The sequence below is a fragment of the Pyrus communis genome, chromosome 4 (assembly GCF_963583255.1).
Source record: "Pyrus communis chromosome 4, drPyrComm1.1, whole genome shotgun sequence".
Taxonomy (NCBI): domain Eukaryota; kingdom Viridiplantae; phylum Streptophyta; class Magnoliopsida; order Rosales; family Rosaceae; genus Pyrus; species Pyrus communis.
This window is the reverse complement of record NC_084806.1, coordinates 28,712,952-28,729,786: the sequence shown is the minus strand read 5'-3', so window position 1 is coordinate 28,729,786 and position 16,835 is coordinate 28,712,952. Positions and strand designations below refer to the sequence as shown.

Sequence of the window (16,835 nt, the reverse complement as noted above, 5' to 3'; positions counted from 1 at the left end):
GCTTCTGTTGTAGAGTCTTTAAACCACCAATACTCAAGTGCCCATAACGGCAGTGCCACAACTGAACTGGATCATCTGTGAGGGCATTGAAACATGATTGATCATTGGATTGATATTGAGCAGTAAGAATGAACATGCGATTTGTAGTCATAACCGTCTCCATGATTAGTCCTTTCCCAGGGTGATAGATCTTGCACTTCCCGTGTTTAATGAGAATAGCAAGACCTTTCTCCTGAAGCTGCCCAATACTTAGCAGATTATTCTTCAAAGAAGGTACATAGAACACTCCTGTGATCACCTGAGTCATGCCATTCACTTGTAGTCGAATATTTCCTTTCCCCAAGACAGCCATACTTGTATTGTTTCCTAGTTTCACAGTTTCTCTAAAACTTCCAACAAATTCAGAGAACAACTCCCTCTTACCACACATATGATTGCTGCAACCCGAGTCGAGGAACCAAATGTCTTCTTTGATCTCCTGAGTATCCACATACGCCATTAGCAACATCTCTTCACTAGCCTCTGCATAGTTAGCCTTGGCTTCCCTGTCCTTCTTAGGGCACTCATACTGAAAGTGCCCTAATTCATGACAATTATAGCACTTAACCGTTGACTTGTCGAAGTTCTGTCGACCTCTTCCTCTACCTCTTCCACGAAAGCTTCCTCGACCACGTCCTCTTCCTCCAAATTTCTCTTCATAGGTCACCTTTAGTGCTTGTTCCTCTACGCCATGTCCAACCATCCGCTGCTCATGCACTAACAAGCTACTTTGCAGTTCATCAATTGAGAGAATATCCAAGTCTTTGGATTCCTCTATGGAACAAACCACATAGTCAAATTTAGGAGTCATTGATCTCAAGATCTTCTCAATGACTTCTACATCCGTCAACTTGTCACCATTGATCCTTCTCCTATTGGCGATGGTCAGAGTTCGACCAAAAAATTCATTTACAGTTTCTCCTGTCTTCATGTGAAGCATCTCGAACTCCTTTCGAAGTGCCTGCAGATGTGCTCGTTTAACTCGAGCAGTCCCTTGATACTTCTGTTTCAGCGAATCCCAAATCTCCTTAGCCGTATCTTTGTTCAAGATTGTTTCCAAGACAGCTCGATCAATTGCTTGAAACAGATAGTTCTTGGCCTTCAGATCTTTCAACTTTTGATCTTCGAGCACTTTCCGTTGTCCCTCTACAAGTGAAGCTCCTTCTGCTGCTGCAGGAATTCCATGCTCCACAAGACTCCAATATTCCTTTGAACGTAGGAAATTTTCCATAAGCATTGCCCAGTGGTCATAGTGCCCATCCAGTTTTGGAATAGATGCCTGCATAAAACCACTTCCTTCTCCTGCCATATTCTCGTACCTCTGCACTCAAAAGATTGTTGTCTCTCAAGCTTTTGATCAGGAGCCCCAGGTGGGGGCTCTGATACCAAATGTAAAATCCAAGTGTTTGTCGAATGAGAACTTTGTAAGCTGGGAGGAATTTCGCATAACATTAATCATAGAATAAATAGGCTATATAAGCCTTACAAAACGGAGGAGAAGATAAACATGCAACCCACGTTAAACATTAACCTAAACGTGGTATATGACTAAGTCAAAAGGAAAACAACTTCTATTGATCCCTAAAAGCTAGGGCTTATTCGGTCATGCAGTTAAAACTACTTACAACAACAACCCTAAGTCTACGTAGTGGATAGAGCCACTACCTCCACCAACCTAATAATCTAACACTTTTTCCACAATCCCCTTTTCATAATTTCCTTTTTTTAAATAAACATAAAATAAAAAAGAGAGAAAAAAAAATTCAACTTTTAGTACCAAAAACATTAAAGTGATGATTCTTTTTCCTTCCTTTTGCAGAGTAGATGCGAAATCTGCTTACAGAGTGTGATCAGGGCACCGCTATTTTTACGGCGGAGTGCTCCCATTCCTTCCACTTCGCCGGCATCTCCACCCACGTTAAGAAGAACAACCTCCTCCCATGCCCCGTCTGCAGTACCGCCTGGAAGGAGCTGCCATTAATCTCCATCCACAAACCACAAACCCAACACAAACCGCCACCAATTTCATCGCCCAAGAAACCTAGAGATGCCAATTTCATTCGTCCAGGATCTCAATCTCCAACTTGGTGTCGTTTCCGATTCAAGCCCGACCGGGATCGCAGTTGTGTATTCACTCATAGGTCGGCCCACTGCTCTAGGATCCACATCGATCTGACTTAGAATTCTATACGTCGGAGAGGAGCGAAAGTTGTTAGTCGAACGAAAAGTACTAGTTTCCACCACCAACGTGGCTGCCAAATTTATGGGGTGGGGGGTGTTGCGGGGGAGGTGGGGGTGGGGTGGGATGGGGTAGGTTTTTGGATGGGAGGGAAGGTGAAAGAGAGTGGAGGATAGGGAGGTGGTCGAGGGAATGGGTTTCTAGGCTTTCAGGTTTTTTTTTTTTTTTTTTTTTAAATAGGTAAATTATTATAATATTTTTAATGTATAAAAAAAAAAAAAAAAAAATTTCATGTGGCACAAATTTGACAGCCATGTGGCACAAATGTAACAGCTATGTCAACTCTTAACGGATCAATAGATGGAAAATGTAACTGATGTATTACATTGAAATAAAATAATACTTAAGGTACGAAAGTGAAATGTTTTGAAGATGTTGTATGAGGTTGCAATAGACCTCAAACCTAAGGTGATAAAGTATAATTTACCCAATTAAATTATATATCTAATTTACCAAATAACTGTAAAATTGACAGTTTACATAATGTAAAAAGCATTGTAAATAAATATACCTCAAAACCCAAAGTGTCCCTCCAACGATCCGAATTTTTGATATTAACAAATCTAGCAAATCGATTAGCACTAATTAACAAAGTGCTGATGAAAATAATAGCTTAGAAACAGTATCGAAAATCCATTAGTGCTAATTTAGTAACGGAATGGAAGCACTGTTGCACGAATGAAGAAACTAAAGTGATACATGATGTTAATGTTGTTAAACCACAATTTAACAAAGTGATAGACTATGGTAATGCAAAAGTCGACTCTCTTAGATACTATGCAACTAAAAATTCAATTATTGATGCCTAAACCACAAATTAAGATGATACCCTATCAAAAGCAAAGCAAATTAAATTAAATCACCCTTAATTTAGATCAATGTCTTGGGAAATGAAAATTAGACATCAAGAAAGCTAAACTAAATATCCAATTTTTTACATTCCTAGCAGAATTCAATAAACCACTGAAGCATCTAACTTTAGACATCAAAAGAGGCAAAAAGTATTTGTATTCAACCTCCAGTCAAGAAGTACATCAAAGGAGCCCTAGCACAGTTCCATTTATTCAAGCTTTCTGAGTATCAATTCTAACACATAAGTGAACAAGGTAAAGTTACTAAACCCTAAGTAACTAAAGTTAGTAAACCCTAAGAAAACCACTCACATTGAACCCAACAAAATGCCACAAACAGAAACCCAAATCAAATTTGTGTTAAAAGCCCTCTGTAAGACTATGAACCATCAAATTTAGTTGGCTTTTCACTAACAAAAAGCCATGATGCAGACACCGATAACCAAAAGTAAAGTAATCGGAAAGAACACACAAAATAACCAACAAAGTGATGACATAAAAATTTCAAGCATGTGGTATCATTTGTGAATGAACAAAAAATATATGTATCATGTTGTCTGCAAGAATAGATAATTGAGAATTCCATTCACAGGGTGACCACGACAACAAAAAAACAATAGAAAAATGAACTAAAACAGGCAAAACACATAAAATGCATTTTTGCAGAGAGGTTGAAATGCTGAAAAAACATTGCAACAATAGTAAGAAAACCAGAAAAATTACAATTCTAAACTAAATTAGCTTCATCACGCATAAATCAAGGCAGTTACGGAAGGCTAGCGTCTAAGGTAATCCAATCTATTAAAGCATCATACAGACTATTATACTTTGTTTCTCAGTATGACAATACCAATAAGAAAAAGAAAAGAAAAAAATTCATGGGATAAATTTAAAGTCTATTTGAAAACTTGAATATATTTGTTTGTCAAACTGAGTGATCAAAGTTCAGTGATGCTTTCCAAAAAGAAAAGAAAACGAAGAACTGACGTACTTGTAAAAACATGTTTAGTTGAAGGGTTTTTTACATGTACACAAACAATCATGTACACAGAGATACAACAAATTCTGATAACCACAATCAAGGCAACAAAAAACAAAAGCCAAAATTCAATGGTTTAAGTAGAAAAAGTTCAGTTGTGTTGTCAAAAGCCAAGTGGAGGTGGGAAAGCTTCAGTGGGGTGTCTCAACTTATACTTGCGGATGCCCATCTTAAACCATCCGTGTGCAGGCAAGAGAACATACACCAAGACAACAAACATAGACACACACCAACACATTATCCATTAAGGGCAGGCAAACAAATCCCTGGAAATGGCCGCTAAAAACAACTTTTACATTCTCTATCTCGCACCCTTGTTCCATCTCTCTCTCTCTCTCTCTCTCTGCAAATCAGACAAATCAAACCCCAAATGTAATCGCTTAAATCCTACCCAAACCTAATTCCTGAAATCCCCTCTCTTAGACACCTCATACCTCTCTCTGTCAGAACCGTAAACCAAATCCGTCAAATCCTCCCATTTTTTTCTCACCCTTGTTCCATCTGTCTGTCCTTGCAAAGCGTATAAATAAAACCCCAAATATAATCCTTGAAATCCTCTCTTGATAACCTAAAGCTCTCTCTCTTAGAACCCCAAACCAAATCGCTTGCACGCATCTGCTATATAATTTACAAAACTGTGAACTATAGGTCATAGTGTGCAGCATGCAAAAGTTCTGCCACTATGAATTTCTAACATGCTTATAGGCAGCCACTATAAAGTATAACTATACATATGCATGTACGTGCACAAACAGATGCATATATACAAATGCATGCATGCATACACATATAGGCTTGTACATACACACACAGATGCATACATACATATACATACATGTACACACACACAGATGCATACAGACGTATATACATACACATGTATATATGCTCACACATATAGATATAGCTATATAAATGCCTATACATATATTTAGACATATACTTAGGTATATATTGATACATATAGTTGCACATAATCTTCGTTCTGATCCAAAATTCATGATCTTGTAGATTCTAAGATGAGTGAAATGAAAGATGGAACCTTCTTGAGCAAGGATCAATTACTAGCACAAATTAAAGCTCCCAATTTGCTAATTTCTAAACTTTCATATTTGTTCTATCACTTTACAACAATTTTTAAAGCATGCTTGTTCATAGATATAGGCTATAATCAAACCAAACAGAAAAACTAAATGTATTTCTAATACTAGCAACCATAATTTTCTAACAAAAATAACATATCTTAACACATTTGTTAGGAAACAATTCACAGTCCTTCATATGTGAATGAACAAAAACCAAATGCATAATTTATTTTAAAGGGATAGATAACTGACAGGGCTAGCACAAAAATAAATAATAGAGCAATGAACTAAAAGGGGGAAATGCATCCAGTTTGAATTCTGCAGAAGCTATAACATTGAAAGACCAACACAACAGGAAGAAAAATACACACACGTAGATATACACATAAACACACACACAGGCACAAATACAAAAAAGTTAAAACAGAGCTCAATTAAAAAATAATTTTTTTTTCTTCAAAAAATCACATATTGTAAATTAGTCTATTCTGTTTACTGATTTTGTTCCAATTCAAATCACAGAAAGGAACTGAAAAGTTTAAAACAGGAATGTCAAATACCTTCACCCAAATGCAATGCTTTAGCAAGCTGACCACCAGTAATCTGCACCCAACACCAATGCGAGAAATACGAACTTCGGGATTGAATGAAAAATCACATGGTCAATAAATTTAATAAGTTTAGGGATTAGTATTCTGAAAGAGGATTGAAATATTAAAAAAACTAATAAAAGGGGTAAAATTCTATACATCGAATGGCAGTCAACCCTAAACCCTGGTTTTGAAGACCAATATATTTGTTGTTTTTCTCATGCAAAACGCATTGAAAGCCAAAGTTGATGATCATGTTTACGATGACAAACACTTTACAGCAACTTTAAAAGCATGCTTGTTCAAAGACATAAGATATAATCAAACCAAACTAAAAAATTAAATCTATTTCTAACAACAGCAACCATAATTTCATACCAAAAATAACATATCTCAACAGATTTGTTAGGAAACGATTCACAGTGCATCATATGTGAATGAACAAAAACCAGATGCATAATGTATTTTAGAGGGAGAAAAAAACTGAGCATTTGATTCACAAGGTTAGCACAACAACAAATAATAGGGTAATGAACAAAAAGAGGCAAAATGCATACAGTTTGATTTCTGCAGAAAAGCTATAACACTAAAAGACCAACACAACAGGAAGAAAAAGAGAAATGAAGAGGAAGTGGTATTATTAGACAGTGAAGAAAGCAGCACAAAATATCTGTTTTTTTTTTTTTGTCCCAATTTAATAATTTAAAAATAGATCTTGCACTCCCAGCTAAAAGTTGAAGAACCGAACCATAACCAAACATAAAACAAAGCAAGAAAACAAACAGGTTTCTAAGCAGGTTCAAACCAGAAACAGTGAAACAAGGGAAAATTGGGTTCAAAAGGGACACTTAGAGCTGGTTTGGTATTGCTGTAATTTGAAAAAAAAATTACTTCTGCTGTGTTGTGAGAATAAGTAGCTGTGAAATAAAGCAACAGAGTGTTTGATAAACTTTTTTGTAAAACTGTTTTTGAAAAGAAAAAAAAAACAATATTATAGTGTTTGATAAACTTTTATGTAAAACAAATATGAAAAAAAAAAGCTGGTTTTTCAAAGCTGAGTTTTGCAGCTTTATGTTTTTGGCTTTTTTTCACTTAAAATTGTGAAAAAAAAGTTGAAGCTGAATGTTTACCAAACATAAAAAAAGCTCCTAGCTTTTCTTTAGCCATGTTTTTTCAGAATCACCTCAGTACCAAACTAGGCTTAGCTTTGAAAGGAATTCAAGCTGCCAGCTGGGAGAAATCCTCATCAATGCTTGCAGAGATAGCTTCCAACTGGAACCAAATCTCTGAAACCAACCCTAGGTTTAGGCGTCCCTTCCTGCCTCACCGTTTCTCTAAGCAGAGCTCACAGAGAAAAAACAAAACCCAAATTCTGAGCAGCCCTACTTATTGCTTTGCTCATCCTACCCCTCCCTCTCTCCTCCAATTTTTCCTTCAAGAGTCCTCCTCTCTCTTCTGTCTGGCATCGCACGACCCCTCTCTCTTCTCTTTGCCATCAGACGACTCCTCCTCTCTCTCTCCTCTCTCGCGTCACACAACACCTCCCCTCTCTTCTCACTAGCATCGTTGCAGGCTAGGCCTGCCCATGTCGGCCCTCCATCCAAAAAACCCAACCACAAAAAAAACCCACCAACCCAGTCACAGCCCAAACCTACAAAGGCCATCAACTAAACATGCAAAAAAAAAAAAAAAAAAAAGGTGAAATCCTTAGGGGAATGGCATGTCCGTAAATAGAGTGAAATTGGGGTTCAAAAACTTTTCATTTGTATGGTGCAATTTCAAAGCTTTCTTTAGACTAAAGTAATTGTATTAGTGTCATATATACAAAATAATTGTATTATTAAAGGCTTTTTATATGGTAATTAAAGGCTTTTTTAGGATAAATAATTGTATTAGTTTTATATATACAAAATAATTGTATTATTAATTAGTTAAAAAAATTTATATCTATTTTGTACAAGGGTATTGTAGTAATCAAATTGCTTTTGATTTTGATTCATGTGAACTGGTAAACAGTTAATATAGAATATGCATTATTGCACTCCGATTCCAGATAGTTTTAGTAAACAACTTTAATAGGAATCTGATTCGGATTCCACCTCATTCCAATTCCTCTTCAATTCAATTTTTCTCAATTTGATTACGGATTAATAAATAAGCTATAAATTTATTGCTTTAAGCTTTGTTGTTTTAAACACTTTTAATTATCTTTATTTCAATTTCATTTTAATTCTAATTTGTTCATTTTCAAATCACACTTGACTTCACAGATTTAGTTTCTGCACTTACTTTCTTACTGTGGTAGCAAAATTAGTCTAAATTCATTATCTAATAATCTTGGGTTAAAAATTTAACTTAGAAGGGTTGAAGCAGAAAAATTATTTTTGGATTAAAATTTAAATTTTCTGGATTAAAAATTTCAAGTATTAACCCAAAGATATTAAAAAAACTCCGGTTTCACTAATTAACATAACAGAAAAACTAAAAATTGTCATCTTACGGGAGCAGCACCGATTTAAGAGCACTTTCACCCCTCTCAAATTCCTTAGGTGATAGTGGATTAAATCTCCTCCCTCCCCCTAAAACTCGTCCACCCCATTCCAATCCATTGGGCTCTGGGGGAGCGTAGCTGCCCACCTAGGCAAAAATAGACTAACCTAACTCTTAAGCCATAAAACAAAAGACTGACATCAGCTATAATAAAATAAATTAATAAAAAATTAAGGGATCTTTAACAAAAAGTTTTCGATATTGTTTATTTTAACGAAAAATCACATTTTTACATTAAAAAATTAATCCTCATACTATTTATTTTACCTTTTACTTTACCCTTATCGTTAAATGTCAAAATTTTCGAGATTTTTTGAAAATTAATTGTCTATTGTCTGCGGTTTTTTAGGGGTGGAAATGGTCGAATTGCGTCGAAAGAGGGAATCGATTCCTGAAAACAGTTTCAAGCCGCTCCGAACTGTCACTCAAACGAATTGGGGCGAAACACCGGAGCTTCCGTTTCCTGCTCCGGGAGGGCAATTCGCCACCACTTCATAGGAGGCGAGAAATGGATTGGGGTTTTGTGCATAAAGCTTGGGACAAGTGGGCTTCCCTCAACATTGCTTCTCCTGGTGAGTCCTGAGTCACTAAAAGCAGCTCCTCTCAACATTGGTTCTCCTACTGACTGGGCTGAATCGTTATATATTGGTTTTCGTTCATGGCATTGAGCGTTGAATTGAAATGGTTGCAGATGAGCCATTAAAAGCGGCTTTACTCATCAACTACGACCCTACTGGACCATCTCGCTTGTTGTCTACCATGTATGTTCCTTTCAATTCCATTAATTTTTTGCTTTTGGTTTCTGTTTTCTGTTTTTTGTTTATGAATTTGTGTTCCAGATTGTCCAAATGCGATTCGATTTATAACTTCGTCCTCGAAATATTTGTTCGAATCCACATTGTTTATCCAATTTCTTCCAGAGATTGAGCTGATGGTGGATTGAGGGTTTAGTCATTGTCAATTAGTCTCATAAATTATCTTCATAAAATAAGCAGGAGGAGGAGAAGGATAATGTGTTTGACAAGAATGGTTCCATTTGGTGCAAATATTGGACTCCTGAGTTTTAAGATGTGTTTAGTAAAACTTTTGCTAGTGTCATGAGCAGGGGTTGATTATTATCTATGAATTTTGTTATTTATTTTCTTCAAGACCACAAGACTAATAAAGCCCGGGTTTGATGACCTCGATAAGTGTCTGTGTGACTGTTCTGGAACGATCGAGTTAAAAGCATCTTTTTAGGTGTGTCTATTATAAAAGAATTGGCACAGCCGCACAAGACATGATATTCTTCTCTGTCAATGGGAGTGTCATGCTATATCTATCGGCTTTTCACAAAGTTGGCATTATACTTTCTGGAACTTTCGTCTTTGTAGCTTTTAAGGAATTTGTTTTCTCTTCTCTATAGTCTAAATTTCATTGTGGTTCTGGACTACCCGACTTCACATTTCCTCCAATTTTTTGGTTTCATCTTTGAGAACTATCTTTGTTTGATTCCAAGGAAAATTTGTATCTTTGCAAGGGTTATGACATAGGTTTGATTCAATTTTCATGTTTATATTTTTAGTCTGCTCAATCTCATGCAGACACTAAGTCACGTCTTAAGTTTTGGGGTTCATATGAGTTGACAGACACCAAGTCACGGCTTAAGTTTTGGGGGTTCATATGAGTTGACTTGTTGACTTGATCATCTTTACCCTCTTCAACATTAGTAACTCAATTTTTTTCCCTTTCTCAAATTTGATTTGAAGTTGAACCGCCTGCATTTTGGTAAAATATTCTTAAATTCATGTGCCTTAAATAACAATTTGCAGCCATTGCAGATGATTAATTTTGGTTTCATATCTGAATACATTATGGCCAAGATATCCCCAAGATTACCGAGAGGGCAACAGTTTTCATTCAGTTGTAGTGTTGTACTACGTGCTCGAATTTCATTTTCCAAAATAAAAAAGTTACACGCTAGGACTAGTTTAGCTTTTCAACTCCTATTCATTATTAAAATTTCATCAGTTCAAATTTTAGGGACTTGTAGAAATATTTATTATAGGACTTCTAAAATACCTTGTTCAATGCAGAAATATGGGGGGAATTTCTTGGGAAATTTAGTATAATAGTGCATTTGCTTAACAGTCAAATTGGATGTTAGATACTCCCCAGTCCCTTCTTATCAGTATTGGATTCTTGTTGGAGGTCGATATGTGCAAATTGGTTATGCTACATGTTGCTGTTGTTACATATACATCCAGAGAAAGATAAAAAGCAGGGAGTATGTAAATGATGTTTCAAGTATAGGGGTATAGGGTTTAGGGGTATACGTCAGATACTTAAGAGTAAGGCACTATGGATGTAATTTAGCTGTTTCTGGATTTATTTAGAGGATAACCGTCCTCTTAACACAAACTGTAGTCTTAATGAAACTTTTGAACGTTGAAGGAGGAATGCAAGGATCAGCAAATTCTCTTATCTGTTCTGAACATCTGACTGTTCTCCTTCTGATGGTATAAGGATTAAAATCAGGCTCTCCTTGACGTTCTGAATCCTTATTTTCTGTCCACCTTTTTCACACATGTGATTCTATTTTCTGATCCACATGTGGCATTATTTTTCCAGTTCATTTTGATCCTGCTCATGACTTGTTTATGGATCCCTGCATGAAAAATATATACGTTCACTTAGCATGTCATATTTCCTATGTGCTCCTTCTTTCTGAAGTATATGATACGGAACGGAACGGAACATTCACCTTCACATCTATTGTTGCTTTTATATTCTGTGGACTGGATGCTTGGTTTAGGTGAAAAGAGAATTTTACTTAAAATTTGTCATGCTTATCATGTTGTTCTGTTTGGATACACTACCTGAAGGTTGATTGCATGCATGCAGCGCTGAAGAGGAAGGAATAAAAGTGAATCCAATCGAATTGAGTCAATTCGTTGATTTCATCAAATGTGACAAGCTGCAGACTGAGAGCTTCGTTATTGGAACAAACCAATGTAAGTGTTTCCTGTGGGTGCAATGTGCAATCACAATTCCTAATATTTGTCTGCTTAACTGGAGGATTGGGAGGAGGGGCATGATTTTGCTTTCTGTTATTAAGGAATTTGAAGTGGTCTTGTATGGAAGTACTGAAAACTGAAAAGTTGTGATGAATTTTGACAGTAAGGTTTTCAATATATGAACTTTGTGTGTTTTTTTGTTGTTAACCGTATGTGCGTTCTTTCATTACAAGAAACTGGGTGTTTATGAGAACAGAAAACCGATGACGGAAATGAAAAGAAAAAATATAATAGAATAAACATTGCAGGTACTATGATAGATGTTATCATATCAGTTCATGAGAAGTGCTCATATATGCATACCAGGAAGGATTCGATCGTGTATGAATCTTTGTTAGTTTACCAATTATAGTAGTGTAGACCTCACCTCACCTAGTTTTGACATCTAATTGTGGTATATATTGCTGGATCTAAAATAATGACAGATGTGGTGACATCAATTCATGATAATTGGTTCTGTGCAAGATGCATGAACACATCAAAACATTCTGGTGAAGGTGCCATCGTTATGCAAACAGCAGCATTTCTGTTGGTTGGATTGTAAGCACATACTGCCTTTAATTTTACTCTAAACAACGGACGGGGTTTTGGACGTGAATTTCAAGATATGTATGATCATTTGTGAATTATCATTCAATTGTGCAGGTACGATGGTTCTATTGGCTCAGCATCTCGTGCTATGGCCGCTGTTGATCAGTTTGCATGGCAATTAAGTCGAAAGAATATGTAACCTTGTCAAAAAGATGCAGATAGCGTGGTATTCTCTGGTACCTTGCAATTCTTTTAATACCAACCGTACTAGCGCTGTATTGCCCCAAAAACTATCTAAATTGATTGAATGATATAGGCCTCATAAAACCATCTGAAATCTGAATTTTATAACGCAATGGTAGAAAGTTACGTATCCTAGTAGAAAAATGGATGGTCCGGATCACCTTGAATTGCAACTGTTCAATCAATTTTTTGTACATTCAAATTCTAATACGCGTAGCTAGACCAAAAACAATAATACAAGGTTACGTATCCTAGTTGATAGAGTTTTTGGTCTTTATTCATACGTTTTTTGTTCGAAACTCCCCTTTGGACAATTAATATAGAATGTTATAACCACAAAATCGCCTTTTGTTAGCCAATTTAGTGGCATCGAATAAAAGGGAGGGAGAAAGCATCTGATTATTTAAAAGGTTCGAGCAGAATTATGCGACATAAATCTCTTGCAAGTGATGCCCGATATTCTTTTTCTTGAACGTAACCCAAGGATAACCTCGGGGATCTTTGTGAAATTAACCCAATGATAGGACGTATTCCTTTGATAAATTCTAACAAATATGTAGCATTTCATTTATGTTGACGTAGGAATTAAAATGGAATTTTTTATATTTATGATGTTAACGCTCAATCCAGGTTAACAAATTAAAATAATAAACCCTTGGTGACCTTGGGATATGGACTAAAATAAAAATAGACTCAGAGATTTAAGGTTCATCCTTCAAAACTGGGTTACATCCATTATGTTACTCGAATTGTTATGAATTCAAGACTACAAATATCGCTTGGCAATTTACATGAACTCTCTCTTCTCCCGGTTGTTTGACCCCCTAACTAGAGGTTCCCACCCATTTATAAAGGCCCTTAATGAATTCCCCTAGCCTTGGGTTTTCCCAATCTGGCATTTAATGCGCCACCTATGTAGACACGCGTACTGACACTTTTTCACATGTTGACTAGGTATTCGGCGATGAATTGATAGGTGCTTAGTCAAAATGGCATGCATTTTCAAAGTGATGAGTGCCGAAAGACTTTGTTTGGTCTCGATTATCCAACCACGCCTCTTCAAGCACCGTCCCAACCACCTTTACATCTCGCCTAGGCCTGGCAAACGGGTCGTGTTCGTGTCATTTTCATGTAACACCTACTATCTTAACAGGTCGTGTCGTGTCACACCCGTTATCTTAACGAGTCCTTAACAGGTCAAGTCACTTTACCCAACGCGTTATAACCCCTTAAGAAAAATATATTTTTTTTCTTAAATTTGCACATACCACACATTGCCACATAAATATTACTTCAAAATATTAAAACACATTTGTCGTTTAAGTACTACATCTACACTGAAAAATAAGAGCCTAATAAACAAACATCCATACACTACTAGTCTATTGCAAAATATTAAATGTGCAAGGATATGCAAAATGAAAGAGTTTTTGTTTTCAAGGTTGTGAAGCCTTTCTGAAAAGTTTAAAGCTTGCGAATGGAACTTAAAGCTTGCATGTTATTTGTGACATCCCGTCCCGAAATTATCTAAAACGTACGTGTGAAATTACAAATTTACCCCTAGTTCGTTTCCGTCATGTTTTTGGTTACTTGGTGTGGTGTTGGCAGGTGCTGGGCCACACACACACCCTCACCTTCACTGTCTCTCTGTCTCTATCCCTTTCTCTGTCTCTGTCCCGTGTCTCTCTCTCCCTTCCCATTCACCATAAACGTACGGACAAACACACAACTCACTCAAACGTTCACAGATCGAAGGAACCAAGTACATTTTCGAACTCGTGAGGCTCGTGTGAGTGCAACCATACCATTTTCAGGTGAGAACTTCGACGTTTCACGTCGATTTCACAAGCTCCGATTTGAGTACTATTCATGCAAACTTATTGTAGCATGTTTTTGGGATTTTTAAGCTCGTAGGTAGCTTGGTGGTGTCACAAGGAGCCTCGGAGTACTTAGTTGGACGAATTTGGACGTCGGGATAGCTTGGTTCGAAGTTGGCCGGTTTTGGTTTGTGTGGACAGGTATGATCTAGTGATTTTTAGCCCTTGAAACTTGTATAACGTTGTTCTACTAGTCTAGGGCTTCAATTTGGTGTAAAAATCATGAAAAATGGTTGAGAATCGAGTGAGAAAACACGATTTGAAGTTTTTCCAGTTTTCCGGCGCCGGCGACGTCGCCGGAGGCTCGCCGGAGAAGGTGACGGAATATTCCGTCAAATCTGACGGAATATTCCTGACGCCGTTGACGGAATCCGTTAGAACTAACGGAATATTCCTCATGGCGTCAGTTGACGCCGTCAGCGTGCCAGGCACGTGCCTGTGCGTGGCCAGCGCGTGTGGCCGTGCCTTGGCTGGCGCGTGGGGGCGCGTGCGGCGGTGGAAAATTTTTCTAAAAATATGGTTGTGATCCTGAGATTGTGTAGAGCACGTTGGTATATTCATTTGTCCAATTTGAGCAATGTATGAGAAGTTATTACGAGAAGTTGGTTATGTGCTTTAAAATTAACCTTTTTGTAGTTGTTTCGCGTATAGGTGATACGTATCCCGAGGATGAGCGTGGTCACTCGAGGCAGGGGGGCTACGACCCTTCCACTTACCAGTGAGTGGGCTTTTGGTTTTCCGTATATACCTATATACATTTATATTCCCAGAAATGGTTTAAAAAGGGTTATTTGTGTTATGCCATGCACCATATTATCATTCTTTATGCATCATCACATGCATTAGTAGTTGCATATATATATATATACATATGCATATTGGGTGCTGTGGACGCACAGGTAAGTGCCAGGTAAGTGGTATTCATATTTACATTCAGTAATAGTTTGAGATGCTTAGAGAGCTCATAACCTGCACCCACGGTGTTAGTGCTCCCGCCCAGAGTAGGGCACAGTCCTTCACGTGATGTTCACCTCCCGCACCACACGCTCAGCTTGGATCCAAGTTAGGTGCATAGTCCTGTCGTACAAACCACTTTAGGTGGTTCCAACTCGTAGGTGACCCGCGATTATTCGCACAGCCTTCACGTGATCGTAACACTAGAGCGTATATATATGTTACACCCAGGCCTGTCGTACAGACCACTTTAGGTGGTTCCGACTCGTGGGCAGGTTCAATTATTGAGTTTGAGATTTGAGCTCTATATGCAGCCGTACAGGTCACGTTAGGTGACTCCGGCTGCCAGATTATTTGTTATTGATATGATTTATACCTGAGCACTTGCATTTCATTATGAGGTTCCGACATGGCATATTTTTGAGCATGATTGGCATACCCTTGAGCATGTTTGGCACATCTATATACATACGTATATATGTTTATTTTCTGGGAAGTATACAGGTTTTACGGCGAGGGGTTAGATTGTGTTTTACTAAACGGTTTTAGAAAAGATTTTTTTTTGCCCACTCACACTTTTGTTTTGCGCCCCTCCAGGTTCTAGTTGCTTAGCAGTTTCGGTGGTTTCCCAGAGGGTTCTCTTGGCTTTTCTGACAGATACTCACCAGCGTAGGGTCACCTTCGGGTGTACTATTGTCGCATCTTTTCTTTTGGACTGCTGTAGACTTGCTCTGAACTTGTATCTCACTTACGCTAACACTTGTTTTAGTACTTTGTATGCTAGTTTTAAATTATTCGTACTTTTCATATTATTATCTTAGTAGCTTCCACACGTGCACATGGTTACGTTACCTCCGTGTGACGGCCAGCACGCCCTGATCTCGGTCGGGGTGTGTCAGTTTGGTATCAGAGCTTAGGTTTGGTAGTCCTGTGCTTTTGTGTGAGTATTCTAATGGTTTTGGTGTCTTCTGTCAGAATTATGCCGCCTCGTCGGGAACCACGTCGCTCTGATGAGTCTAGTTTCCCCGATTTTACTCAGATGGGGGAAGCTATTGTCACCGCTATTCAGACAGCTATCCGCCCTCCCCAGAGGACTCCTCTGGAGACTATGTACAATCTGAAATTGGATAAGTTCAAAGGTAATGAGGGTCACGAGGGCGCAGAGCGATGGTTAGAGCACATTGAGAAGACTTTTCGTGTGTTGCACAATCAGGGGAACCTTCCTATGGAGAGGTGGGTCGAGACGACCTCATGGTTTCTGGAGACGGAGTCTGCAGCCTGGTGGGAGCAGGAGCTTCGTCGGTTGACTCCAGCTCAGAGGACTGATTGGAACGTTTTCAAGGATGTGTTCAAGAGGAGGTTTGTGCCTCCTGAGTACATTGATCGTAAGAAGCAGGAGTTCACCGAGTTGAAGCAGCGGAAGATGACGGCTAATGAGTACTATCGCAAGTTTACTGATCTGTCCCGCTACCATTTTGACGTTGCTGGTAATCCAGCGGAGATGCTTCGTCGTTTCCGCTTAGGTACTAGGAAGAGGTGGCGTTCTATGGCGACTACTACACACTGTGAGTCCTACCAGGATTTCTACGAGATATTGTTGAGGATTGAGGACTCTGAGAATATGTCGAGCGACAGTGATGAAGAGAAAGACGGCAATCAGAAGAAAGATGACAAGGGTAAAGGTCAAGCGTCGCTCGGGCCCCGTCAGACTCAAAACTTCAAGAGGGGTAGCGCTAATTCTAGTTCTTCTAGCGGTGGCTTCAGTGCCACTGGACAGGGTC

The 16,835-nt window shown here is 38.1% G+C and overlaps 1 protein-coding gene across 1 annotated transcript; it reads left to right on the top strand.

Annotated features, from left to right (window-relative positions):
• Positions 1–8,759: 8,759 nt before the first annotated feature.
• Positions 8,760–12,459, top strand: LOC137732482 (uncharacterized). The gene is made up of 5 exons (XM_068471796.1): positions 8,760–8,965; positions 9,085–9,154; positions 11,277–11,386; positions 11,875–11,989; positions 12,095–12,459. The coding sequence occupies exons 1-5, from the start codon at positions 8,902–8,904 to the stop codon at positions 12,177–12,179; spliced, it is 444 nt and encodes a 147-aa protein (XP_068327897.1). The 5' UTR covers positions 8,760–8,901; the 3' UTR covers positions 12,180–12,459.
• Positions 12,460–16,835: the final 4,376 nt, after the last annotated feature.